This window comes from Patella vulgata, chromosome 3 (genome assembly GCF_932274485.2).
Source record: "Patella vulgata chromosome 3, xgPatVulg1.2, whole genome shotgun sequence".
Classification (NCBI taxonomy): domain Eukaryota; kingdom Metazoa; phylum Mollusca; class Gastropoda; family Patellidae; genus Patella; species Patella vulgata.
The window spans coordinates 59,750,298-59,777,884 of NC_065881.2; the positions used below are offsets into that span (position 1 = coordinate 59,750,298).

At 32.7% G+C, this 27,587-nt stretch overlaps 1 protein-coding gene and 1 long non-coding RNA gene across 5 annotated transcripts in view; one reads left to right on the forward strand and one right to left on the reverse strand.

Moving 5' to 3' along the window:
* The window catches only part of LOC126816815 (E3 ubiquitin-protein ligase TRIM9), a 40,598-nt gene extending 13,802 nt beyond the window's left edge, over positions 1 to 26,796 (forward strand). For 2 of the 4 annotated variants that reach the window (XM_050543558.2, XM_050543557.2), the window contains 6 exons: positions 18,487 to 18,636; positions 19,659 to 20,212; positions 21,101 to 21,196; positions 21,710 to 22,008; positions 22,626 to 22,747; positions 23,627 to 26,796. In XM_050543558.2, the coding sequence (XP_050399515.2) occupies positions 18,487 to 18,636; positions 19,659 to 20,212; positions 21,101 to 21,196; positions 21,710 to 22,008; positions 22,626 to 22,747; positions 23,627 to 24,186 (1,781 nt within the window). In that variant the 3' untranslated portion in view covers positions 24,187 to 26,796. Of the gene's footprint in view, positions 1 to 8,305; positions 8,326 to 15,638; positions 15,661 to 18,486; positions 18,637 to 19,658; positions 20,213 to 21,100; positions 21,197 to 21,709; positions 22,009 to 22,625; positions 22,748 to 23,626 lie in introns of those variants that run through there. The other 2 variants (XM_050543559.2, XM_056100021.1) reach the window with 2 other exon arrangements.
* On the reverse strand, positions 14,393 to 17,243 carry LOC130012332 (uncharacterized). The gene is made up of 3 exons (XR_008787755.1): positions 16,973 to 17,243; positions 15,360 to 15,472; positions 14,393 to 14,838 (listed from the first exon to the last, which is right to left on the reverse strand). It is a non-coding gene; the product is annotated as an uncharacterized LOC130012332 (long non-coding RNA).
* Positions 26,797 to 27,587: the final 791 nt, after the last annotated feature.

The window sequence follows — 27,587 nt, forward strand, 5'->3', positions numbered from 1 at the left end:
TAAAGTTGATATATATGGGAACAGGTAGAGAAATGTAAACATTTTAATATAGGATCATAAAAATATAAGATGGCTGATGTGTTGATTGTGAAGTAGGGTCTAAATACATACATAAATCATAAGTTACTGATTTGTTTTTTTCATTGATAATACTATTATATTGAAATGAATTATATGTTCCCATTACTAAAATGATCTGTTTAGTGATCTTGAAACAAATATAAGTAATAAGGAATCAATTGCTTGATAACTTTGAAAAAACCCTTGACGATGCGTCACTTTAATTAAAATGATAATTGTGATTCATATTGTATGTTTTTGTGTTTGTTGCATGTGTCAATTGCTACATGTAAATGTTGCTCAAAGAAAATAATAAGAAATTGGCTAAATGTTAAAGAGGTATTATCACTGTCACCAAGAAAATAAATGTAATTTATTTGGAATCATATTCAAAATAACATTAGACTCACCTAATTACTGATTGAAAATTCAAGCCCTAAAATATTTAGAGTAATGAATTTTTCAAAGCAGTTTGTTAAGCTCTAAAAAAAATACTTAGGTATTAGTGAGATTCATAAGTTTAAACGATAATACTTGTTTCAGATGGGTATACAATTTTGCATATATATAATCTTATTTGAACATGGCTGATGTGTTGTTAAAACGAAAATTATTTTGCACAACCCGTGAACAACCGAGCTAATTTATTCCTGGCTGATTAAATTCTTTAAAAAAAAACTCAGATTCAAGCTTAAACTCAAAGGTAAATTCTATCCAAAATATGAGTTGTGATATTAAATTGTTTATAGTGGCTAAGTGAGTATGGCGCTGGCTCACCAGAAAGTCCTTGGTTCTATCTATCCCTGTGCTGGCCAAGCAAGTACCTCACGATTTTTGAGCATGGTTTCATCTTGTCAGTGGTACAGGGCCTAGCAGGAAACAATGTCTAGTCATCTGGATAGTATGAAAAAAAACCAATATCCCATGTATATGTTGGCATGCATGTAATATACTCTTGACAGTTGGAATTCTATGAAGAGTAACTAGAAACCCAGACAAAATTTGCCACATAGCACACAGCATGGTATATGACTTTCTTCATTAGCTTGTTTCGTGCACAAAAGTAATATGTTAACCTCATTTCATTTAATTATTTTTGTGGTTATTTGTAATGAAAGAGAAATAAAATACTGTTTTTTTTTATTTTGTTATGTTATTTTGCTGTTTTTAAGCAGATTATTTTTCTTAGCGACTGTGTATTTATTTGGTCCTACATATGTATAAAAGATCAATACAGTTAAACCAGGCACAGCAGGATTTTTTGTCTGATTTGATCAATAATAAACCAATTAACGAAACAGTTGTAGGACATTTCTTTGATAAACTGAAGGGTAGAAAATATTATTTATGTTTTTCAGATAATTTATCATTCGGAAAATAGTAATTTTTGTTATCAGCACTGGTAACAGATGCTCTGTGTATTTGCATTTAAATGTCAAGAACAGCAAAAATTAGAATATCAGTCCCTTGCACCTGCTGTATTCTAATTTTTATAAAATCTAAAATGGATTTGATGTGGGTTATTTTTTTGTGATACATTTAAGTATCAGGTGCAAAGTAAAAAAAAATATTGGTTCTGTTTTTGTTTTTTTTTTATTCTAGTGCCATGTGCATGTATTGACTGTAAAATAGTTAATGCTAAAAGTTTAATTTTCTTAGAACATCTGATACTACATGTACTTAATTTTATTATATGTCCACTTTGCAGAAACCTTCTGAATGCAATAGAGGCTACAGTTGTTAATGGATTCTTTTCAAATTTGTGGTCACTCTATCAATATTCAGCATTCCGCTTCTGTGGCTTTCTGGTCCAGAGTTGTCCCCCCTTTTGGAAAAACGTTGTGAATGTGATAGATTATACTTTTCCACAGACTCTTTTCCAATTTAGTCTGGAGCATCAGGGTTAAGTGACTTTCTGTTCTAAAGTTATCTCCCCTTTCCCACAAACATTGTGAACATAATAGAGAGCTAGCCTTCATTAAGACAAAATAGAATAATATTGTGTTAATTTTACCCAGTGAAATGTGCTAAAGTAATACCTGCAACTATACAGAATCTGACAAATTCGGGAATGTTGTAGACTACATGGAAAAGTGTAGTATAGAAAACATTTCAGTGCTTGAATTTCAACCCATCACTGTTTTATCAATTTAGCTAAGAGTTAAACCTCTTGGATTTAGATGTAGAATTAGATTGATCTAGTGTGTTAAATCAATGGGTAAATTTTCATTTCAGCTGAATAGTTAAAGTGGAAATAGTCTGTTTACTTGTTTTAGTTACAATTTTTGTCTTATTCTGATGACTGAACAGAAAATCATTTATATCTCAACTTTGACTCTATCTGTGGAACTAAAATGAAATCTAAAATGTATAAGGAACACACCCACCTCAAAAAAACATTATAAACTGACTTAGTTAAATTGACACTTTTATTTTTTACCCCCAAAAATGGCAATCTTATAAATAAACTCAATATGTAATAGTAATAAATAAGTTGTATCCATGGTTAATAAAGCCTATTTCTTACAAATTACCCCAATTGAGATATCCATGAGATATCTTTTACAAAGAATCTGACCAAAGCCAGCGTTGGCATTTTTCTTTCATTCTAACATTCTTTGATTACTGGGCGTACTGGTCATCACCTTTAGTTGAAGGTGGAGAACTAAGGAAGCAGACGTAAAGGTGAAAACGAAAATAATTGTATGACATTCCAACAAAAGGCCAGTTTTTCTCCTTAAAACGTTTTCACGATATTGTGTGGTCTAGACATTCTGTATTGATTGGGCGGATTATAGCCCGTTGTCCGTTATTTACTGATAACAAACACAATTTATGGTATCCGGAGAACTAGTTAAATGGCTGTCCATAACTAACACTATGATAAAAGATTGGGAGAGAAACAACAGTCAAATAAGGCATATGGTGTTAATATTATCATTTTCATATTTACAGAGTATTAATTAACAGCAGATAATGCTGTTTGGTTCTTACAATGTAGGTGTGAACTAGCAAAATATAAAACGTGTCACGATTATTGTTACTTTGGAAACTAATATTTTGTGTTTACATTCAATAAATCCATCTAGAAATATTTATCTTTGAGAAACATTTGTTTTTATTATGGAGAAACCTAAAACTTGAAACAGATGTGAGTCGAATTGATATATGTAGAAAACTAGGTACAGTTTAGAAGTACATTATATATATATTAAGAGCATTTTGACCTTTTCGAGGTGTGTAAACTTGTGAAGTTTTGTTTATAGAGGGTTGCATGTAGGTGCTTTATTTCGATGTCTTAAGGGTTTTATATAGCAGCACAATGTCAGTTCAATCACATTGGATTCGTAATACTTATAAAGGTAGGTATACTTTATTTAGATCCAGTTATTTTGTCTTGCAGATTTCTATCTATTAAAAACGTAGGTTATATTTTAGTATATGTTCTTTGTAAATAGATTAAACTAAGTTATCTTCTTCTGAATATTTATTAGTGTATGATAGCTGCACAAACTAAACAGTTAATTGTCCTGGTTTATCTCACATGTATTAAATTGACCCATACATGTATTTTAGTACAATATAACTCATAGATTTATGTCGAGGCATTCCGATTAAAAGGGGGGGCCACGTTAGCTCTCTGGTTCCATATCCTGGTGTTGGTAGCGAAAGTACCTCATGATTTTCAGCGTGGTTTCCTGTTGTCATTGGTTTCCGCTTGTCAGTGGTGCTGGATGGAGTTCTGGCAATAAGGAATGCCTAGTCATTTGGAGGGGATGGTAAAGCCAAGGTCACATGTACACATTGGCATGCACGCAAAATGACCCTTGATACTTGATAGTGGGAATTCAGAATAAGCATAGACTGTCGTGCGGCTGTACTTGCAAAATTTTGTTCATAGCACACTGCATGGCACTATCTGTCGTTATTAGCCATCTCTGTCCATCTCTTGCAAAATGTGGACATATCTTGCATGGCATGCAACCACGGGTCTATGATTTCACTTTACAGTTAATATCAAGTGTGTTCAGATTAGATTCTGTGCATAATATGACACAAATTTACCAAGCCATTGCAGATATGTTCTAATTTTCAGTTTATGAGTTACTAGCAGGATACCCGGCTTCGCTTGGGGGTCATAACCCCGAAACCGGAAGTGGTAGACTAACACCACCTGGCCTATGTTACTCCCCGGTCCGAGCTACCCCTATACCCCAAATTTCAGACTCAGGGCAGACCTAGTGTAGCCGCCAACCCCGAACAGACAGACAGACAAACAGACAGACATAATTCCGAAACCGGAAGTGGTAGACTAACACCACCTGGCCTATGTTACTCCCCGGTCCGAGCTACCCCTATACCCCAAATTTCAGACTCGGGGCAGACCTAGTGTAGCTGCCAACCCCGAACAGACCGGCTTCGCTCGGGAGTCATAACTCCGAAACCGGAAGTGGTAGACTAACGCCACCTGGCCTATGTTACTCCCCAGTCCGAGCTTACCCTATACCCCAAATTTCAGACTCGGGGCAGACCTAGTGTAGCCGCCAACCCCAAACAGACAGACAGACAGACAGACAGACAGACAAACGACAGTCACAAATATATATATAGATACATATTACATATGTTCAGGTGATTTTCAAAGAGTTTTAACAAATGCATGTGGAAAAACCCTTTAAGAAATGCAGCATTTTGATTTTCAACAATTATTGGATTCTATAAGGTTATTTGATAAATGACATTCAAAAGTAATTATATTTATTGTCCTTGTAGAAATCAGACAACCTCTTTAAACATACTTTCCCACAAATTTATTGGGTGGTTATCTCCAATAAAAGTATGGTAATTTTGATATATATGGAAAGTAGAAACATCCAATCTTGCTAGAAAAATACTGGATTCCCTAAATAAAAAAACACCCATAGAGCGCATACTGGACAAAAATGTAAGGGTTTTCCTAATTGGCAACCCAACGATTAGAGTGACGTCAAAGGTTGCACGTGAAGATTGTCTGATCTCTCAGTGTCACTGAAAAGGTGAAAGACTTAAACATACAACAGTTTCTGAGATAAAAACCACGGAAAAAGAGGTGGGCAGTGGATAATATGAGAATTTAATTAGGCTTTGATATTTATGATAAATGTACAGCGATTTTTGACAACATCGTCTCGTATATGCAATGAATTCTCCTCTGGCCTAGGTATCGCGTTAGCTAGTCGGCCCACTCTTGTGATCCAAACATGACTTTTTTAAATTGTTTTTTTACAGCTTGGGTATTTCCTCACGAATGTAATGTTTTGAGAAGGATTTGAAGCAAAATTTTGATAGATTAATTAGTTTGAATATGTTTGTAGACCAAATATATCATCAAATCGCAGAGTTTGTACACTGGAAGGTATCTTTAAATATATATTATTCCAAGGAAAGTCTATGAAACATGAAATTCTGCATCTTGTTGGTTTTCATGTTGAAAGTTCCTAAATCTGAAATCCCAGATTTGACCACATGTGCTGTATTTTGTGAATATTTTATAAATAATTGTTTCTTTGATCTGTAGATGTAGATATTGCGTGACAAAAGTCATTTTTACATGACCGTCTGTTACCAGTATAATTTGCTTGTCTAATGAGGTCTATATTGAAGGAGATTTAGATGCTTTGTCATCAATGACTGTCTGTCCTCAGGCCACTAATTACAGATTGTTTTACCTCATTACCCTGTGAGATTAGGAGATGGTTGGCTGATCGCTCTTCTTAAGACACTGAATCAAACCACTGTTGTGGAGGGTGGGAAAAAAACAACAAGGGGAATTTCAAAGGAATTCCGCTAATGTTTGGTCTTTTGTTTGTTACAGCCACCCAAGAAATACCTGAGAAATTCCTTTGAAAGTTGATTTGATGATGTGAGCAGTGCTCATTGCAGGGTTTTCATTTTTAAAAATATAATGCCTTTATATGAAGTATGGTTTTTATACATGAAGTATAAATTACTTTCAGAAAAAAACCCCAACAAAACAAGACTCAGAATTTACATGAGAAGTTATTGAAATAAAAACCTTTATATTAAAAATAAAGTGTATGAAGTGACATCTACAAGCATCTTATTCGTATGAAAAATCGACCTGAAAAGTTAATTTATGTAATTAATTTTGGACTGAGCTGATTAATGTAAAACAAGAAATTAATGCAATTAATGCAAGACTTTTACCATGTGTACTAAATAATGTTCTCCGTTTATTGTTTGTCTTTTTTATGGATTAATGTGTTGTGATTGTTGTAATTTTACATTAGTTTTACTTATGTAAAGTGCCCGAGAGCAGCTCGCCGAGTTGAATTGTTGGTGCTATATAAATCAATTATAATTATTATTATTATTATCATTATTGTTATGTCCAAATGTATATATATATTGAAATTCATGTAACCTGTCGTAGTCAGCATATAAAATGATGCCAGATGACGCTACAGCCCGTTCTATATTTAAATTTGGTACACAGTTGGTAGATTCATTAATTTGCGTAAACTGCTTCACAAATATAGAAATGTTTATAAAACTTAAATTTTGTCATGCCGCTAAGTACAAGTATAAGTAACTCCGGGTAAAATGCATCTATGATAGGAGGCACATAATAATTGTTTAAATCCAACACGTAATATCTGAAGTGTTGGGTTGTAACAGAAAAGAAGTAAACTGGTTCAAATGGGGTAATGCTGATTTACTTATGAAAATGCTGATCCTTTTTGTTATGTAGCAGAAGACCTGTGTAGCAGAACAGTAGGATGTTAAACCCCATTTCTTCTCTCATTAATTTCTTTTTTTAATGAGGCATGGTCTTAAAATTGTAATGTATCTTTTTTCTTTGTTGTCCAGATTGGTTCAAAAACTTAGAGTACACAAATTTTGACAAACTGGTCAAATTTGCATGAGTCTGTTCTGTTAAATTATTTTTAGACAATTAATGAATCATTCAAGTTTAAAATATTATCAATTAAATGATAAAGTTGCACATTGGAATACACTATTTGACATCTCAGATTGTCTGCCACTACAGATGTACTGTGTTGGCATCCAACCCTGGTTTCTGTAGTCAACATGACATTGTAGAAAGCAGTCAGTTATGAAGAGAGAGCTGAAAAAGAAACAGGATACAATATAAAACTGTATGGACAAATGGTCACAGATGCTAATAAACAGAGATATAAGCTATCTACTGTTACAAGGATATTAAAACATATCATTTAAAGGGACTATCCCGAATTGGACGGAGTCTCAAAAATAAAAGTCCGAGTAGGTATGAAATTTAAGCGCCAAAATATAAAGGAATGGTGTATTTACCCTGTCTCAAAATTTCAGCTCAAAATATTGAGTCATTTGGACGTGAACGTCAAAACTGCTTATCCGGACACGTAACCCTTTTAAGATTTTGGGTCAATTCTTTCGTTGGGTGACCTGATAATCAATTCCCGTTCCTTTAGAGGTTTATACAGTGAATGACCCATGTGCTGTACTTGATAACGAAAGGTAAATTTCACCTACACATTATTCTTATAAAATAAAAATCTGGTTTGATCCAGACACCGCATAATACAGCTTGGGGCACCGGTCCCCACTTCCAGATTAAGACTGATGGGTTTAAGTTGTTTGAAAACGTATCAAATATATTGAGTTAGTTGCTCGGCCCTAAGATAGAGGATTTTAAGGGATTTTAACAAAAACGTAACCAGTTTTATTCTCCAAAATATTATCGGGATAGGCCCTTTAAACAGGCATTATGTAAGAGCTAAATTTGCCTGTTGCAGGTCTTTCTTTGGACATATATTGACATGATTAGACCATAATCAACTCTCAATGCCATCAGATCGCTCCGATTTTATATATATATGAATAATTCGACCATTTAATGATTTAATTTAAAACTAGAGAAGCAAGGCTAAGGCTTGAATGACCAGTATGGTGGGTACGATCAATCCACACATATATTGTCAAAACTACAAACTAAAGTAATTTTCTATTCATATTGCATTATCTATTTTTGAAATATTATAGTGAGAGTTTTGCCAGCTCTTTATCTAAATCTTACACAATGCCACTTTAAGATACTGATTTCACCTCTTACTGTTACTGGATACTTATTTTTTTGTGCAGTTTTCCTTAAAACAGCACTCACAAGGATGTACTGGTTAGATCGTAATTGGTTAGTTGATAAATAGGTGTTGAAAGCTTTCAAGAATTTCTTGTGATTCCATAAACGAATGATTATTGAATGTAAGTGAGTTCAAATTGTGTTAATAATTAATGTTTCTATTTTTGTATGCTGCTACTGATACGTTTGTAATTTGACCATGTGCTATAAAGTATTTGAAGATTTTATCACGCAACTGTAATTTGAAGGATTTTCTAGAAGTTCAGGATAGAAATACCTAGTATGACTTCATTAAGTACGATCTATTGGTGGTAAGTTAATGACAGAGAAATTATCAACATTAGATCTCTTTGTGGGTAACATGTTGTTTTGAAAATAAGTCATGGAATCATGAATTGTTTGATGATAGAAAGGAATAATTGTGTTCTCATTTATATTATGTAGAAGGAATATTATATAGTGAACCTACTCAAGCATTAGTTTTATAATAGTCACAACATTATGTATGCATTACAAATTAACTTTTAAGGAGTTGTCTCAGATTTGTAAAAAAAATAATAGCCTTTTATAATTAGTATTTACCTAGTTGAAAATGTCTGACTTTTTTCCTGGTCTTTTGATGACTTTGTCGAAAACGAGGAGAGTATAATGTATTTTAGACATCTTCTTAATTGATTTTTTGTTCCAAATTTCATTATGAATGCCAAATCGATAGTTAATTCTGCTTCATCAGCTGAACTGGAATTTAGTCAAGAACCCTTATAAATATTGTACACAAGCATCTTCGATGTAGGCAAAATATGATATTGGGAAAATATTTTATGAATATGGACATATACTGAAGGTGTATGTACTGTTTATTGATGACAACTGTTGCCACTAATTAATTGAGTTTTATGAAGCCAGGATAATAATGATAACAGGCTTATTGCTACATCAGGATATAATTGAACTTATTAATAGTTGTTGACCTCATGTGTGTTACCATTAATTAACTGTAGATAGATAGTGGTGATTTCTAATTGATGTGGTCAGTCCTAATTGGGCCATGTGTGGAGCAATCTGTGTGAGATAATTAACTGTAGGCTGTGATATAAATATATACATGCTTTGAACACCTACAACACATGTAACCTTGGTTAGATCCTATGTACATGTATAGAGGTAATTGTTTGTTTTGTAAGGAATGATATCCTCACTCTGAATACACTTAAAGTTTGAAGTAGTTGGAATATGTCAAAGCCAAGTTGACTGTACTAGTAGGGTGTATGCAGAAAGTTCTAATTTTGTTCCAGCACAGAAAGCAGCGGTTGTGTGGTTAGGTCAATGGTAGAATCTTTGGAATTGTTTAAGATCAGTTCTATCTTGTCAGGGGAGTCACCTGACAACGATTGTGTGTCTAGTTGTTTGGATAAGTTGAAAAACACATGTTCTGTGTACAGATTGGTAGTGCACATAAAGATTCCCTCATACTTTATGTAGATTAGATTCAAGAATTAATAGACATACAATTGGATGTATACCTTTTACAAATAAAGATAATTTTGCTTTCATCAGAAGTCAGAATCACATAGGTGTGGCTAGAGCTGATGAGACATAGATTATCCCTCTCCATTTAAAAGTACCATATGGGTCCCTATATGCTCGCTGATATTCATACACTGCTTCAATAGATACAGCTATTGTGATGTATTTATGTAAAACAGGTTTAAACTTGAGAACCTGTGACAAGTAGGTAAAAGTTAAAAAAATACTTTATAATTACTTTGTGTAAAAAAAAGGTCACACTTTTATATTTAGAATTTAAAAAAAAACAAACAAAAAAGTAGTTCTACCAGTTACACTTAGAAAAGCGGGATATCTTTTTTAAAATAAAGTTTAGATTGGCCTATTACTTTATAAATCGTATATGAAGTCTATTCAGTTACATATAATTGACTTAAAGGAAATGTGCCTGATCTAGTTTAGTGGTTGATTTTGAGTGAGAGATTCTTGCAAATCTTTATCCTAATACTGTGTAACTATTTGAAGCTTTGTGACACCTTTTCGAAGAATTACAAATTTAAGTTTCCATCAGGGGTGAATGACCATGAATACCCAAATTTTAAGCTTAGACAATGTGGCAGAAAACCAATGAACATTTTCAAATTGAACAAAAATAAGGTTTGAATGAAGCATGTGAATTTAGACAAGTAAAACAAAGAAAATCAAGGTTAGATACCATCTTGGTCTTGATGTTCATGGGTACATATAAATGAGTTGTCATTCAGATAATCAAAAATAAATTTATATCACAATCTACATGAAAATTGACCGTCTTTTAACAATTTTCGTATCAATAATAATGCCTTTTGGTAAAAGTACTATATATTGTGTATAGTCTGAGAGTCTATATTTCCCTTTTAGTCTGAAACATTGCCAAGTTCTGTTGCATTGTTTTCCTTAATTTATTGGAATTATAAAATCTCAGACGAAGTTATGAATTTATTTTGATGTAGATCTGTTCTAAATTAAATTTTTTAGAAATTTACCATAAACAGTTTCTAGTAATAAACATCTTTTAGTTGACTTCAAATGTAACAGATATTGTATAATAGTATAATGATGTGTATAAATGTAGCTGTCAATCTGTTGGACCACCCATTTTAGAAATGATGGCCGAGAATTGTACCTTATAATCACTTACTTATGTGTGTAGGTAATTCATTTCAAATGTTAGAAAAACAATTTGTAAGATTAAGAGGTCAGCATTAACATTACAGTGCATACAGATGAATATTGTAGAAAGTCAGTGATTACAAGATTATATTCATCCAACACAAAGTTGATTTAAAGCAAGAGTCCCAAATATAATTTAGTAAATAAAGCTGGTTTATTTTAGGTGAAACAATAATACAAACCTTTTTCCTAGTCATTGTACCCTTTTAAAACTCTGAGGTACTGGATAACAATGTGATGAGTTTAAAGGGACTCTCCCGATTTGAACAGAGTCTCAAAAATAAAAGTCTGAGAAAATATGAAATTTAAGCGCCAAAATATAGAGGAATGATGTATTTACTTTGTCTCCAACTTTCAGCTCAAAATATTGAGTCGTTTGGACGTGAACGTCAAAAGTGGTTATCCGGACACGTAACCCTTTTAAGATTTCGGGTCAATTTTTTCAATGGGTGACCTCATAATCGATTCTGTTCTTTTAGAGGTCTATACAGTGCATGACCCATGTGCTGTACTTGATAAAGAACAGTAAATGTCACCTACGCGTCATTTTTATAAAATAAAAGTCTGGTTTTATCCAGACATCGCATAAAACAGCTTGGGACACCGTTTCATTTCCAGATGAAGACTGACGGGTTTACGTTGTTTAAAAACGTATCACGTAGGTTGAGTTAGTTGCTCGGCCCTAAGGTAGAGAATTTTAAGGGATTTTAACACAGAATTAAGCAGTTTTATTCTCCAAAATATTATCGGGATTGGCCCTTTAAAGTGCTAAGTGATCATCAGGATTATCAAGTCACTCATATACTGATAATAGAAGTATGAATTCCATAAATGAGTAATATGTAACCCCGATCATTTCTGAATGGTTCAGTGTTTTGTTTTCCCCATGTCAGTTTTAGAGGGCAGATGATGTGACAAGAAAAATTTAACTAGTTTCTTGGATGAGACAAAAAAAAAAAACAGGTCCGTTATTGGCAGCCTGTTAAAAATTCCGACTGTTAGAAATCAAAACAAGAGTAGGGTGTATCACTACTGTCCTGGCAATATTTTCCTATAGCTGAAAAGTAGGACATTAAACTCCATTTTATTTCAGAAGCCAGTTGTGGAGAAAATTGAAATATGAGTGTTATTGTTGATCTGAGTAAAAACAGACATGCTGTATTGTTTAAGTAGTAGGTCATGTTTTCCTCTTGACATAAATACATGTAAATAATTTGGTTGTTAGTTATACGACTATAATAATCTATATGTAAATAATGTGTTTATTTTACAATCTCCATGTTAAGTCTGTAAACATTTAACTATTCATACAACTGTGGTCCAAGAACCCATATTATTGAATCACTCAGCTTTTAATGAATAAATGGATGGGAAAATTTCTTGAGTTTGGTTTACATACATTTTAGGTATCTGTATAAAAGGTCATTCGCTTGAGAAATTTAAAATGTTTTTTTGGTTAAAAATATCTGAATGGTATAAAGAACATAGAAATCGTGAACACACCTATTCATATGACACATACAAAAAATTCAGTGAGTGCACTTGATATGATCCTGGTGTCTCAAGATTTTTATCTTTATAATATAACTAAAAGTATTGTCTATTGTAAGCAGAAATAACGTGCCTGTATTGTAGACAACTTGCACCTATTCCCTGTAATTTGGAGTAATTTTTCACTGAAATTTGGAGCCATGGTGCCTCAGTGGGTTAGACATTGGCTCGCTAACTTGGAGATCCCAGGTTCGATCCCTGCGTTGGCCGAAAAAGTTCATAGGGATTTTCTGGCGTAGTTCCCTCCGTGTCAGTGGTGCAGGAAGGGAGGCCTGGCAAGGGACAACATTCAGATGGGACAGAAAACCAAGGTCCTGTATACACATTGGCATCCTTGTAAAAGATCTGTTGGTAGTTGGAACCTGATATAAGAGTAGTCCATAGGGATGCTGTCCAGCCAAAATTTTCCTCATAGCGCACTTTATGGCATATGCCCGTCTTCATTAACCCAGTCGGTTCTAAATTCAGGTGTTATCAGGCTATTATCAGGTCAACTATTTAAGTTTGATTTTTATAGTGACTATCAAATGTTAGATGATTATTTTTTTTTTTATCAGAGATCACTTTAGAAGTTCAGAGATTTCAACATAATGGTTGATGCTTGATTTATTGTAATGACAGTGTGGTGTCTACTTTGATGATATAAATTAACTTTATAATGGCTTCTTTCCATTTGTTTATCGATATCAATGACTTTTAGTCATGTTATAGCTGGTTGATTTAGTCATGAATATCGTTTCAGGAATTCTAAGTTTTCAACATAGTCGTTTTGTCTAAATTAAGTTTATAATGTCAGACATTGTTAGATCGAAATTACTTTTTGTCTGGACAGTTGTTTTTTTTCATCAGACTTTAATTATGAATTTTAATATTTATATAAACATTTTTTAGAGGCAGTCTTTTGGATGAAGATATGTTAGAGCAACATAAAATTATTGTTTAAAAAAATTTCCAAAAATTAATGGCATGATTTGAAATATGAGCATACAGATCAATGGGAATATTCATAGGGTTTTTGGGTTAAAGGCAAGAAAAAGGTAAAATTCTGAAGACAAAACTGCTACTAGACAAATATATTTTGCTGATCTGGGAACTTTCATAACTGTTTTTAAAGAAGAATATTGGTGTCAGCCATTATCACATATGAGATAGAACTGGTTAAACCAGTCGTTCTCAACCTTTTTTTACCAACAGCACACCTTGGAACACAAGACAAAATAGCGGCACACCTGGTTAAATATATGAAAAATATTTGAATTTTGCAAAATAAAAACATGGCAAGTCAGACGGCATACACCCAAACCATATAGACAGAGACAAGTCATAGACACATAGTTTGACACAACATAAAAAAACCGACTATGAACTTATTAGTAGACACCAGTGAATACTCAACTTGGATCACATGGTTTTTCACATTTTCTTAGTGTGGGCACACTGGTTGAGAATCACTGGGTTAAACACATTCCAAATATAATTTTAACACAGAGATCATTGCAACGATAGATGCGTAACGAGGATTTGAAGAAACAGAAGTGACCAAAGGAAAGCATGAGTTATCCTTCTCTTTATAACTGATTGAAGTGATGAGTGATAACAGATATGTGGCAAATTTCTTCTCCTTGATAATTGCTTCGAAGACCATAAGTTGTTTTGTGAGACTGTGGGAGGAAATCTGACAATTTCAAAAAAATAATTGAATGTCACTGTGAGAGGATATCTGACAAGTATTAAAAGAACTGAACTGTCACTAGATAAGAGAAAGCAAGAAAAATAGAAATAGCCTCTACATTCCCTTGTTTTTATTCATTCAATACTTAATAAAAACATGGTAATGCACTGAATTATTCTATTTTTTTTCATTTTCTCTTATCTAGTGACAGTCAGTTCTTTTTATAAATTGTCTTATATCCTCTCACAGTGATAATGGCTGACACCAATATTGTCCTTTATTAACCTGTTTATTGTCTCTATAGTTTAAGTATTTTAATGAAATTTTGGGTAAATGTGAACTTTATCTAAATCTGTGTTGTTTGTGACATATTTTGTTGATTTTATTCTTTTTGTTTACAACTTGTTTATTGATGCAATTCAATTCACATTGATATTAATATTATAAATTTACATACATATAGTTATTATCATGAGTTATTATTTTAACCCTTTGGCAATATTTTTGATTTGACTTTCATACTTCGAGTTAAAAGGGGAAAAAAGTGAGTCATTGTACAATTTTACTTCATTTTCTTCCAGCTGTAATTGTATGTAGCCAATAATTTAAAGTCTCAAGAATTATAGACATTTGGTTGCTCCCAGGGAATGTCTTGATCGATTCCAATTGCAACATCAGTTTACTTGTTATTTCTCTGAAAAACATATCAAGCATAGTGAGCTGTTGTACATATAATAGAACAAGGTAGCTATTATTTATGCTGGAATGTTCTGTAATTGTTATTGTCTAGCGTTGAGTCTCTACCAGGAATATCAGTCCAAAAATGGTTCATTTCCGTTCAGTATTTACACAGATATATGTATGATGAATTGACTATATATTACATCATCTATGTTGCTCCCTATGTAACAAGACAGCCACCATCTTTATTTACCACGAACCAAATTGGCCTGTTTAAATCCGATTGAATCGAAGTCTGAATATTATCTTACGTTGGTATTTTGATTTTGTTTTCTTAATTAAATGTTAAATAATCAATCTGAATACATATCAGCATGGGCCGTGGATTAAGCAGTGAGAAATTTGATATTTTCCACAAAAAAATGTTTTCTTTTTTATAATAGAATTCAATTGGTTTACCGTACTACTATATTTTTGTTAAAACAAAATTGATTGCATTTAAATGGATCATTTTGAATACGAAATTATAGCTACCACATGTCACCAATGAAGAAGTCAAATTCACTTTTTTTTGTAATTTCATTTATTATCCAAATCAAGGAAATTCTATCAATATAATCAAATATTGTGTTGATTTCTTGGAGAACCTGAAAGATTAATAGATAATCATGTCAAAATGCAACCCCACATATCCAATATCCATTACAACAAGAAAAAGATTGGCAAATGGATTGTTATATTAGTTCTTTTGTTCACGTGATGAATTCAGTCATGGCTGACTGCCATCTTAACAGCATATTAAAATGTATAATACATGTCACTCAAACATGAATAAGTAAGTATTTAGTTATTAATGATTTAAGTGAGGAAGTAAGGACACACTTGTTATTGGGATTGTTATTGACATAAACTGTGAGCAGACAGGTTAAGAAAGAGAACAGGTGTGGTATCTTGTTTAAGAGATAATTTCTGCATCATTTTATTATGTCTTATCTGGCTGGATAAAGTAAAGTAATATCTTTGTCAACATTACAGAAGTCCACACAATTGGAATGTCATTTATATAATTTCTACAGTGTTCTCAAAAGATAGTCAAATTCAGTGAATAATTTTTGTTTGATTTGTAAAGATAGATTTTAATCAACTAATGGACATGTTAATTAATAATTCATGGATAGACTTAACAGTTATACACAGATTTTATGGATGATATATTGAACATATTGTTTTATGGTTGAAACTTATCAGTTTGTTACATGTAACACTGTGTGACTTTCAGGGAATGTAGCTGGTTGACGTGTGTTCTCCAAGTATAAGAAATGAATACAGATTCTTAAAATGGATCTTCAAAACTTTATTTCAGGAGCAGCAACAATTTAACAACTTATAATTTCCTGTATATCGGCTTCCAACTAGTATATAGATTCACTAAGCTGGTCTCTCTCGAACTAATGAATCGTCTTATATACATTTGTCTTTTCATATAAATTAGTTACTATAAAAGGTTTTGACATAAACATATAATTATTGAAGGATTAAAAGTCTTAAGGCATTTAAAACAAGAATCTTAACAGATCAGCCACTAATTAGTTGGCAGCCTGTCATAATTTTAATTGCTGTCTCCCTCTAATGACTAACCAAACATTAATGAATATTAAAACAGAGATTTGAAATTAAAACAGAATTAAAAAATAATAAAATAACATATGACCTATAGGCATTGGTCGTACATTTATGGATAATCATAGCAGTGGTTGGTATATCCTATGAAATAAAAGTAGAAACTGGATCTTGTAGGCTATACCCATGCTTTCATAGATGGGATATTTTGTTACTGTTAAGTTAGTTCTGTATATACTCGTATAATTTGATCCGTAGAGAAATAGATGCAATCCAGATTTATTACTACAATGGATAGAATTAAATTAAATACAAGAAGATAGCTAAAATACCGGTAATTTTTACAGCTGGAACTAGCAGGCCAGTTACTCCAAGTTTTATTACTCCTGTGGACACAGAGGTCATTAATTACTCAGTCACATACAGAATTTTCAAGCTACGTTAAATTTACCTGGCACTATCCTATTAGTGCTAATGTCCATCAACAAAAATAAAATGGAATTTAACATCCTAGTGCTCTGCATTACCTGGTCAATGAAGACAGACTTGTCTTTTATGTGCACATGAAGAAAAACTCTGGTGGATCTTGGTTTCTGTTCTATTTTAACTCCTAAATGCTTTTCTGGCCTTGTACCAAATTACAGTGGGATAGACAGGAATATGGACAGGATTAAAGGTTTCTAACAGTCAGGCAGAGTGAGGATGAAGCCTGCAACCATGTGGTTCGAGATCTGTCTCAGTAACCACTGTGTGGTTTTCATCTTTTGTCTTATATAATTAATGAGGGTTAAATAATAGTGAAATTGTCAGGCAATTATAAAAGAAACTTCATTTATTTATTGAAAACATGACCGGAGGGCTGAATGAAGGAGGAAGTATTAAAGAATCACATGTATTAGAATTTTTTCATATCATAAAAGGTTATATCTCCATAATGAAAGGTTACGTCCATGTTTGCTAAATACTGTAGCTTGAATTATATTTGAATGTAAATTGTGTGATATTTATCTCCCCTGTAGAGCAAGTTGACCACATGTCAATAAGGATAAAAGAAAAGCCAGTTGGAGATTTTTGTATTTAAAAACCAGGAAACACATGAAAAATCACAGGGGTTTTAATTCACTGTATTGATCAGTTGAAACTATGTTCAAAATTGTTATTTTTATCAAATTAATAAGATTGTTAGTATTTTTATCAAAGGAAAATTAATATTTTTTGGTTGTTATGATCAGATTACATTCCAATCACAGGTTCAAAAATTTAAAACCAGTTGACTTGAAACCTATATAATAAATTTGACTAGTTTATTATGCTGTATGTAAGATTGAAGGCTGGTATTACAATTGAAGGAGTTTATTATGTCATATCTAGTCATAAATCAATGTTTAAATGCGATAAAACATTACTACTCACGTATAGAAAATAAAACCATACAACTAGAATATTATTCTAGTTCTATGATAAAACACAATATAGATTAATAATCATACATGGTGTATTAATATCCAGTCAATATTAAACATACTACTGTAATTAGATTTATTCTCTTTATGTCTACAACTCAACCATTAATATTACATTCATTTATTTCTATTGTTCTGGGTATTGTCTGACATTTGAAGTAGTAACCTAGAAACAGTTTTTAGTATGTTAGACAAGTCTAAGAAATCAATTGGAGATATTTGACTGGAAAAAGCGATAGTGTTATGATCAAAACTAGTAATTTATTAATTGATTTAGATATTATGATACCGGTATCCTAAATTTCTCTTATAACCAAGTGCTCCATGTATGTTATTCACCATTTTAGCAATGTTTGTGTTTGTTTTGTATTATTTTTATATGTACTATGCAAATCTATAAAATTTGCATGGACTTATTATACTATAACTAAATGTACACACATGAATGAGTTTGACAGTGTGTATGTGTATACATACTAATCTTTACGTGACTTCATGACATGTTTACATAATTTACAACATTTAAAATGATTGATGGAAGGCGGATTGATTTATTTAAATATTTTCTCTATTTACAGATATGACATATGATATGATGGAGGATGAGTTAACGTGTCCCGTCTGTTTGGAACTATTTGCAGATCCTCTGATGCTGCCATGTTCACATAGTATCTGTAAGAAATGTCTACATGATATTCTGGGTTCCAGAACAAAAACTGGTAAAGATGGTAAGTACTAAGTAGTTTGATATTTTTGCTTAAGGTTTGACGCTCCCCCACCCTATCCATGTACATTTATCTAATATTTTGATGATAGCAAAATAAGAAAAATATATTCAGTTCAAATCCGATTCACGGAACCATAGACTCTGAATTCCAAGTTTACATGTACTTAAATAGAGAAAGAGACAATTGGGTTTAACAGCAACTCACCACAATCTACCAGTAGGATCATTTGGGAATGATAGGGGCCTTAAGCAGTTGGAAGAAACCAGAGGACCCACAGTAAACTCACAAGATTAGGCAGGTGGGCTATTCCTTGTCAGGTACAAGCCCAGTATCAAATCCGTCTACGTCTTATTTTAGGGCTAGTAAAATTACCTCCCTTAGACTTTGTTCATGATGATGTAAAAAACAGGATAATCTATCCAATGAGCTAGTTATTCTCAAATACTGACAACCGATCCAGACTAATATTCGTAGAATATTTGTCAGAATGATAGAGACTAATAATAACATAGATAAGCTTAACAATGGTGTCATTATATGTTAATTACATACTTATATGTTAAGCCACTCATCATAGTCAAGAAAAGTAAGATATGGCAGGTCACAATTAATTACAATACACATTTCTCTCGACTCCATTCAGATCTGTGAGGATGGATGGCCGATTGGTTAGCATGTGCTAACCTCGTAGGTTTTCTCTGAGTCCTCTGTTTTCCTCCCACTGCTAAAGACCCCAACACACGAGCGAATTATTGAAATAAAATTGAACCATATGTTAGTCCCAAAATGACCTAGTTTGTGTCCAGTGTACCTTAAACCCCATTTCTCCCGCTCTCTCTCTCCATTCAGGTCTGATTAATTTCTTGTTTTAAAATAGTTTTCGGTGTGCTCAACACTTCTCCAAAAACATGGTATTGCTTTCAAATATTGAAAGATTTTTTTTACTATTGTGAAACTTTTTAATATTATAGAAACATGTATTGGTACATAATAATGATGTTGGATTTTTTTTATCATTTAAGGACTAGAATGCCCATCCTGTAGAAAGATGCATGCCATCACAAAAAACAAAATGGGGGTACTACCTAAAAACTTGGCATTAGAGAACATAGTGTTTCGATTCCAAGAAATACAAAGCAATACAATGACGAAAAGTAAAAGTTTGGATTTATCTTCATCCAGTTACCATTCCCAAGATTCGTCAGATCAAATAGACTCTGACTTACCAGTATTTACTGATGAAACTGTGTGCAGTGAAGATTGCGGTCTGTGTGATCAAGACTCTGCTTTAAAAGCTGTCTGGTTTTGCCAGCAATGTTCGGTTCTTTATTGTCAAAAGTGTCTGGATAATTTTCATCCTAAACGAGGGCAACTACAGCACCACAGAGTACGCAAACCTTCTAAAGCTGAGACAGACTTGAAACCTGTGTTTTGTAAAGACCACGAGACTGAGTTATCTAATATTTTCTGTGATATGTGTAAAGTACTAGTTTGTCATCTTTGTGTTTGTGAAGATGTCGGTAAACATTCTGGTCATAAAATTTTACCACTGAATGCTGCATGGAAATCCTTGAGAGTAAGTTTAAACTCTTTTAAACCATTTGATTTTGCTTGTTGAATTAAGATGGCTGAATGTATCAGAGGTGTATTATTTATGCAATTCCCACCATTGTAAATGATAGTCTCATTATTTTTCTCCAAATCTTTCTGTGTCAAAATTTTTAATCTTTAAAAATCGAAATTGTTCATAGGATAGGGGAAATTTTCAATTACTTAGAAAGCTGTATATAAAAGTCAGTTTTAATATGTTAATGAAATTTGATGAAATAGCCTATTTTCCTTGAAGGAAAATTTATACTCAAAGTCTTTAGTCGTATGGAAATGATCGCTAGATTTTCTTAACAGGGTTTATGCATGACTTGATCATCATGACTATCAGTTACTACTTTAACCTCTGGCATGTACACAGACAAGTTTATCTAGGGTTAGTTCTAAATGATAAGGCCAGCTCAATTTTTCGTCATAGGTCACAAGATGTAAACAGGACTAGCGCTAATCCCAAACCTAACCCAAACCCTGGACCTAACCCCAATGCTTACCCTAACCTACAATCTCACCAATAATCACATGCCCTAACCTTATTTACATCTCAACGACCTTGACAAAAATTGAGCTGACCTTAACAAATAGATTTAGGAGTTTATCTAGGTACTCACACAATATTGAATTCTGGGGCTTATAGCTAATCCACATGGAAACTGAATGTTTGTATTTCTTTGAAATAGTGGCTTCAAATTGTTACACAGTTCGAGGATAACTGTTTGAAAGAGTTTTTCATACAAAATTAACCAGTTTTATTCACAAAAATATATCCAGAGCTGATGAAATATTACATAACTATACTTTATCCTCAGTTGCCCATAAATATATTTTTTTAAATGATTAAATTTTGTATATTTTATAGAATTGTGTAGTAGAATGTAAAGATAAGTTAGAATCTATGATGTCAAAAGTTACAGAACAAAATGGTAAAATGGAAGAAATAACAGAAGATGTTGATGTAGGTATTTTTTATTAAATGAATATATTATGTGTTCTCTGAATGTTTAATTTAAAATATTTGCATCCAGAAGTGATGTTTGTGCAGAATTAAAAAAATTACAATATAACAATTAAATAGAATTTTGATATATTATTTGGAGAATTGTTGAAGACTAAAGGGGGGTAACTCTGTCTCTTCTAAAGTTTTGTTCAAGTAGGACAAATTTAGATTTATCTGTATGAAAACAGATAGATTATTAAAGGCACATTTTTTCCAGAATAAAAGGCAGATATACATGTAGACTTGAAGACCATACACAATAAAAGTAGACTTGCCAAAACGATGTTATGGCCATCTTAAGTGCCTATTACTTTCTATTGTGTCGCCATCTTGTTTCTCTCCAAGATCATATTCAATGGATGTAAAGCTTAATAGCGCATTTAGCCGAAATTTTTCCTTTAATCATTTAGATTACTAACTAAAAAATCCTTTTGAATTATTATTTAATTAAAATTTCATATATTATTTAAGAAAATCCATAGGGAGGCAGCAGAGATGATAGATCATCACTACAGACGGTTAATCCATGATTTAACGTCTGCCCTTGATCAGCAGAAACAAGGCTTGATCAGTAAAATGAACAAACAAAAAGCACACACCACATCATTATATAAAGGTCATTCAGAAAGTAATAAGAAAATATTGAAATCCATGGAGAATCTGGCAGAAAACTGTAAAAAGTTACTGGATGAAGACCATAATCAGGAAATTCTACAGAAAGCCTCAGAAGTTGAACCTATTCTAAGTCAAATTGAAAAGTTTTCTAAAGAGTAAGTTTATTTATATGATTCCATTTGTGTTAAGCTTGTAAACCTTGCATGTAATTAAACTTGTGTCTACATATTACTACTTCATTTAAAATAAATGAAATGTGGTTTAATGTCCTACTGTTCTGCACCGACTGGGCTAATGAAGGCGAGCATACACCATACAGTGTGTTATGAAGGAAATTTTTCCTGGATAGCAGCACTACAGCCTACTCTTATATCAAATTCCAACTGTCAAGGGTTCTTTTAAGGGCACACCAATGTGTACACCTGACCTCGGTTTTTCGTCCCATACGAATGACTATACGTCGCCCTTGACAGACCCTCTGTCCTGCACCACTGACAAGGGGGAACCACAATGGACATGTGTGCAATGCATGTACAGACATTTGGCTTGGGCAGTAACATTTACAAATACAACAAGAGTTGTATTAAATAACATCCGCATGAGTAGGCACCATTTTTCTTGTTAGTCTCATAGAAGCTACCCCTGATGAGTTTGAACCGGGCTAGAAAAATCCCCGGCTGCTTTTAAGTCTTGTTTCCTAACTGCTGTGGCCCTCACCGCTATGTCAATAGAGCTACATATACATGTATAATATGTCATATTTATTTTTCAGAATTAATAGGAAAGAAACAAGTTATACCACAATTCTTAACAATCAGCCGAAACTTGATGATTTGAAACAAGCTGTTGATAAAAGTAAACAGAATTCACTTGGTTGTGTTAATTCCATAATTGGTAGGTATAAAATATTTTATATTAATAAAGGCATATTTGATTCAAAATCAGAAATAAAAAGAGTTGAAACATTCAATCAATAGGTCATTACAAGACTAAAATATGGTAAATTTTATTTCATTTAGCAATTAGAGAATCCACAAATTTAGACCCTACTCAGACCTCATGATTCACAGCACATATGTTACACCACTTAATGCCCTAAATTCCACTTAATGCCCTAAATTATTTGGAGTTAAAAAATTATTATGTCATATGTGACATCATCAATATTACTACCAGTCATTATTTTTATATAATATAAGATAAAAATGGTAGTAACATGATGTATTTAGTGTTTAAAATCTGCTATAGATCACTCGGCAAACCACGGCAGATTCCTTTACTCTACATCTAGCCTCGGCTGTATGACGGCAAGTGATATGTACCTACGCGTATACAATTATTAGGAAAACTTGCCACTTTTAAAAATTAGTTATTAAAATTGCGTCGTTCGAAGCGTGTAGAATTTTTAGTGCAAAGTTGTCCATGTTTCAAGAAAATCGGATAAACTTGAAAGAAAAACAGCTTCAGACTTTGAAATATTTGTATGATAAAACATTCTTCAAAGGCGTCGTCATGGGCAACACTGTTGGTAATCCAGGAACTTGAAAGTAGTTCCCATGGCAGACTTCGTCATACAGCCGAGGCTAGATGTAGGGTACTGGAATCTGCTGAGGCTTGCCGAGTGGTTATAGATGGGGCTTGTGGGGTTCTATGGTAACATCTTTACAAGTGTGACTGCTAAATTCTTTACTAGATTCCACTGACTATTATCGTAATTTCACACACAGAGTTTTTCATTTTAACTTATTTTCTATTTTCGTTATGTTATTTCAGCTGATGTAGATGATCAGTGTAAGGCTATATTACCATCTATCCTATCAGTTGTCTCCCCTGGCAAAGCAGACACACCTCGAGTACAGAGTAAAAGTTTAAATACATGGGGTTTTAGTTCCACCACATTTACAGCAGAAAGCATAGACATTAATTCATTGTGGTCAATTACGTTTGACAAAAATTCCAGCCAGATGGGAAACATCAATACTGGTTATCTATTTGGAGTTGGAATATCGTCACAAATATTGAAAAATAAGGATCAAGTTGGTATGAATCCCATATCTTATGGTGTCGTTTGCAGTAATGGCAATCTTTGTATGTGCCATAATGGAAAAATGGAATCTCTATTAGAATTAGGTAACTTACCAGTATCTCTCACATTCTCGGTAACGCATGATTCATTTGAAAATTTAATTTTCTCGTATAAAGTCAAATGTTCGAGATGGGGAGATATGTTGTGTGGAAAGAAAGTTATCACGGATCAGAAATTTAAACAAACTCTTCACCCTGTCTTTACTGTCAGTCATAGAGTCAAATTACAATTTACTTCAGGTACATGAGTATCAGGGTAATTAGACTGTTTATCTTGATTGTGTATAATTTATGAGGTTGTGTATTATTTATGCGGTTGTGTATTTTCTACATAAGGGTCTCACGTTTTATTGCAATAAATCTATTATAGATTCAACGCACATACGCTAGTGAATGAGCTGTATATTCTTGTCCATAAATGTTGGGATTTCATTTCCATAGTACATGAAATCAATGACATTTAATTTATTATTGAAAATACTTATGTTACTCTATACTATTGTTATACAATTTAAAGGAGCCATTCCAAATCTGGTTAATTTGTTCGAAAGACTTGATGAAGGTCTGTGATTGGCCAGAGGTTTCCATAGTTGCAGCATTTGGATAACCATGTCTATATCTACTTGGTAGTGTGGCTATGATTTATAATTGGTGACCCATTGCATGTAAGCCATCTGGAATTTAAACCCAGGTGTATCAATGGATTACCAGTAACTTCAGGAATTCCTCCTTTTTGGAAATGAATTTCAAATAAATATCTCAACATTAAAGTAATGCAGTAATATTAACAAAACTTATATAACTTGCAATCATTTCTTGATTTAGTGAGATGATATTTTTACAATCATGATTTTATTTTACAAACAATTGAAAATAGCTAAATGCTCTTAGATTTGGGTCAATGTGTTGATGTAATTATATTTAAAATTTTAGGACCTCAGATAGTTTTGACATTTCAACATCTAAACCAAAAACAAAACTTAATATTTTGAAAGGAAAGTTGAATCATAAAGAACTATTTTTACCACTAATCAAAATAAGTTTTCAGATCAACACAATTCAATAATTTATATTGACCAAAATCAAAGAGGTTTGGTTTCTTTAAGTTCTTGTGAATAAGAAACGGAGCACTATGTGTATATGGCATGTTTCACTGGAGTTAATATAAGATTTGTAAATGCAATAGTAATCAGTCTTTTTAATCTATTAACTGTGAGGTTGTGAAGTACCGGAAATTGGATTTTTTTGATAAAGATTTACACTTGTATTTTATACATCTGTTATAAAGCTTGGGCTGGGATTAATGTACTTGCCTTATACATAATATCAAACAAAATAATATACTTTACATGCTTGCTGGAGAATTTGTTTTGTTATATATAGAACTGATTAACATAATTCTATAAATTTAGTTCTAGTGAGAAATACCCAAGGCAGAAACCATGTGGCTAGTATATCTAGTTTTAATAGATAATTGTGAACCTTGGTCATTCTTTCAGTCTTCAAAAGATCCACCAATGATGGCCAAGGCCAATGGTGAAATTCTTGCCTAATTTTGTTTTTATGGTAAAACCCTCCTGAGATGGTGGAATTGACAAATTAAACTTAAATAGAGTAATGATAATAATATAACTAAAAATCAAGATGGTGTGTCTACATACTTTGAATTATCTTGACATTCAGGTTAAAAACATGTATTTGCATTTATTAAATTATTTGTTGTAAAGGTATTTGCACACAACGTTAAAATAAGTTACTCTTCCTAGAGGGCATTCTTAGACTTACAGGTATTCCTGTGCATTTATATTTACAGATATAGTACCATATGCCTTAAAATAGTTCATACAGCGACGGACTGAGAAGGATCATGCATGTATGGCAGACTCTGTTCCCTTAAATAAGTAAATGTTCTCAAGTAGTTTCAAGGCCCTTTTCAGTCATAAGCTAGGCTGTGCTTAAGACTGGGGGCCGGTCATGGGATCAATCTCCGAGCCTTCCAGATCCCAGTCCGTCCCTGAGTGAATTATCAGTACATATACCATGTGTAAAGAGCTAACCTTATTTGAACTAGATTGTACTTCAATATCAGTAAATAATTTATTTAATGATTTTCATTGTACTGTATGCAATAATTGTTTTCTTTATACATGCAAAAATAAAATGCACAAAATGGAAATTTATTATAGATAGATAAATGTTTTCAGTTTTACACAAATCTTATTTGCACAATACCAATATTGAAAGTTGAACAGCGCTGTTGCAAACTATCTTTCATTGGTGTTTGGATCTGGCGAAGTTCTGTTACAAAGGCATAGCTAACAGCCGTAAATATTAAATAGTTAAATGTCTATTCATTTAAACAATTATATTTTAAATAGATTTTTTAAGATGAAAGGAAAATTTAAATATATGACAAGACTGATTTGAGTTGTGAACAGTATATAATTTGCTACATATCAATAAGAATACTATTTTTATGTTAGATTGCATATTGTTAAATATAGCATAACGTTTGTTGTTATATCTTGTATATTCGTAATGAATTGTGACTACTTGAGAATTACAAGGTTTTATCTACGAAATTCAAGAAAAAGAGCTAGATGCAACTTATGTAAAACATATCATTGGTTTATTTTGAAAAGAAAGAGGTAATAAACATGTGTTTGGTATGATTGATAGAATCTTGTAATTCTCTCGTCATGATTTATATGGTAATTAATTAAATAGACGACCTCTGATTAAATGTCATAGTAATATATTATTATATATAAATGTTATTATATGTACAATGTAGATATAGAATTGTTATCTGTGCTGCCATATTTACACAGAATTAATAAAATATTCCTGCAAAAATTTTTTTAAATTTTACATGGTTTTTAGATGGAAATTCTGCAACACCTTGAAAACTGTTTACATTTTGCTGTGTTTATCCAGACTAATAATCTTTGTATAATATTAGAGATAAGAAAGGCTATTAATCTGGTTATCCAGAGTATCAGTGATTAATTTCGTTCTATAGAAATCTTCAAACCGATTGGACCCTCATTGTAGGCTTTTATTTATACCATTCCTAAACCCAGGCAAGGTTACTGGGCTTGGCCTCTTAGCAGGATCAGCAGATTTACTATCGGGGTTATACAGAACTTGTTATTGAGTAAACTGGCGTGGTTTCGATTCCCCGGTTGTATGTGACAAGGAGTAGGGTTGCCTGTCCAACCTCGTGGGTTTTCTCCACTGAACCATATGTTAGTCCCAAAATGACCTAGTTCGTGTTGAGTGGGCATTAAACCCCATTTCTCTCTCCCTCTCTGTACAGAGCTTGTCAACTGATCATTTAGACTGATGTTCTAGTATCATATCTGGTAACAAGGATGTGTTATGTTGAATTGTGTGACATTGTTACTTGTCATACAATAAAGAGATAATATATAGAAAAAGGTGTTGAGATAACACCCATGAGAGGGTTACAAGACTAAATATAAATCCAAAGTTAGAACACCGAGGGGTAGGGGCATATAGCAGGTCGTCTCCCACTTCCGATTTCCAAGACACTTCAGTCCAAATCTTGACTCCTACAATAAAACTATTCAATACTAACCTATACCTAACTATATTAACGCCCCGATCGCCATGTTGAATCACATGT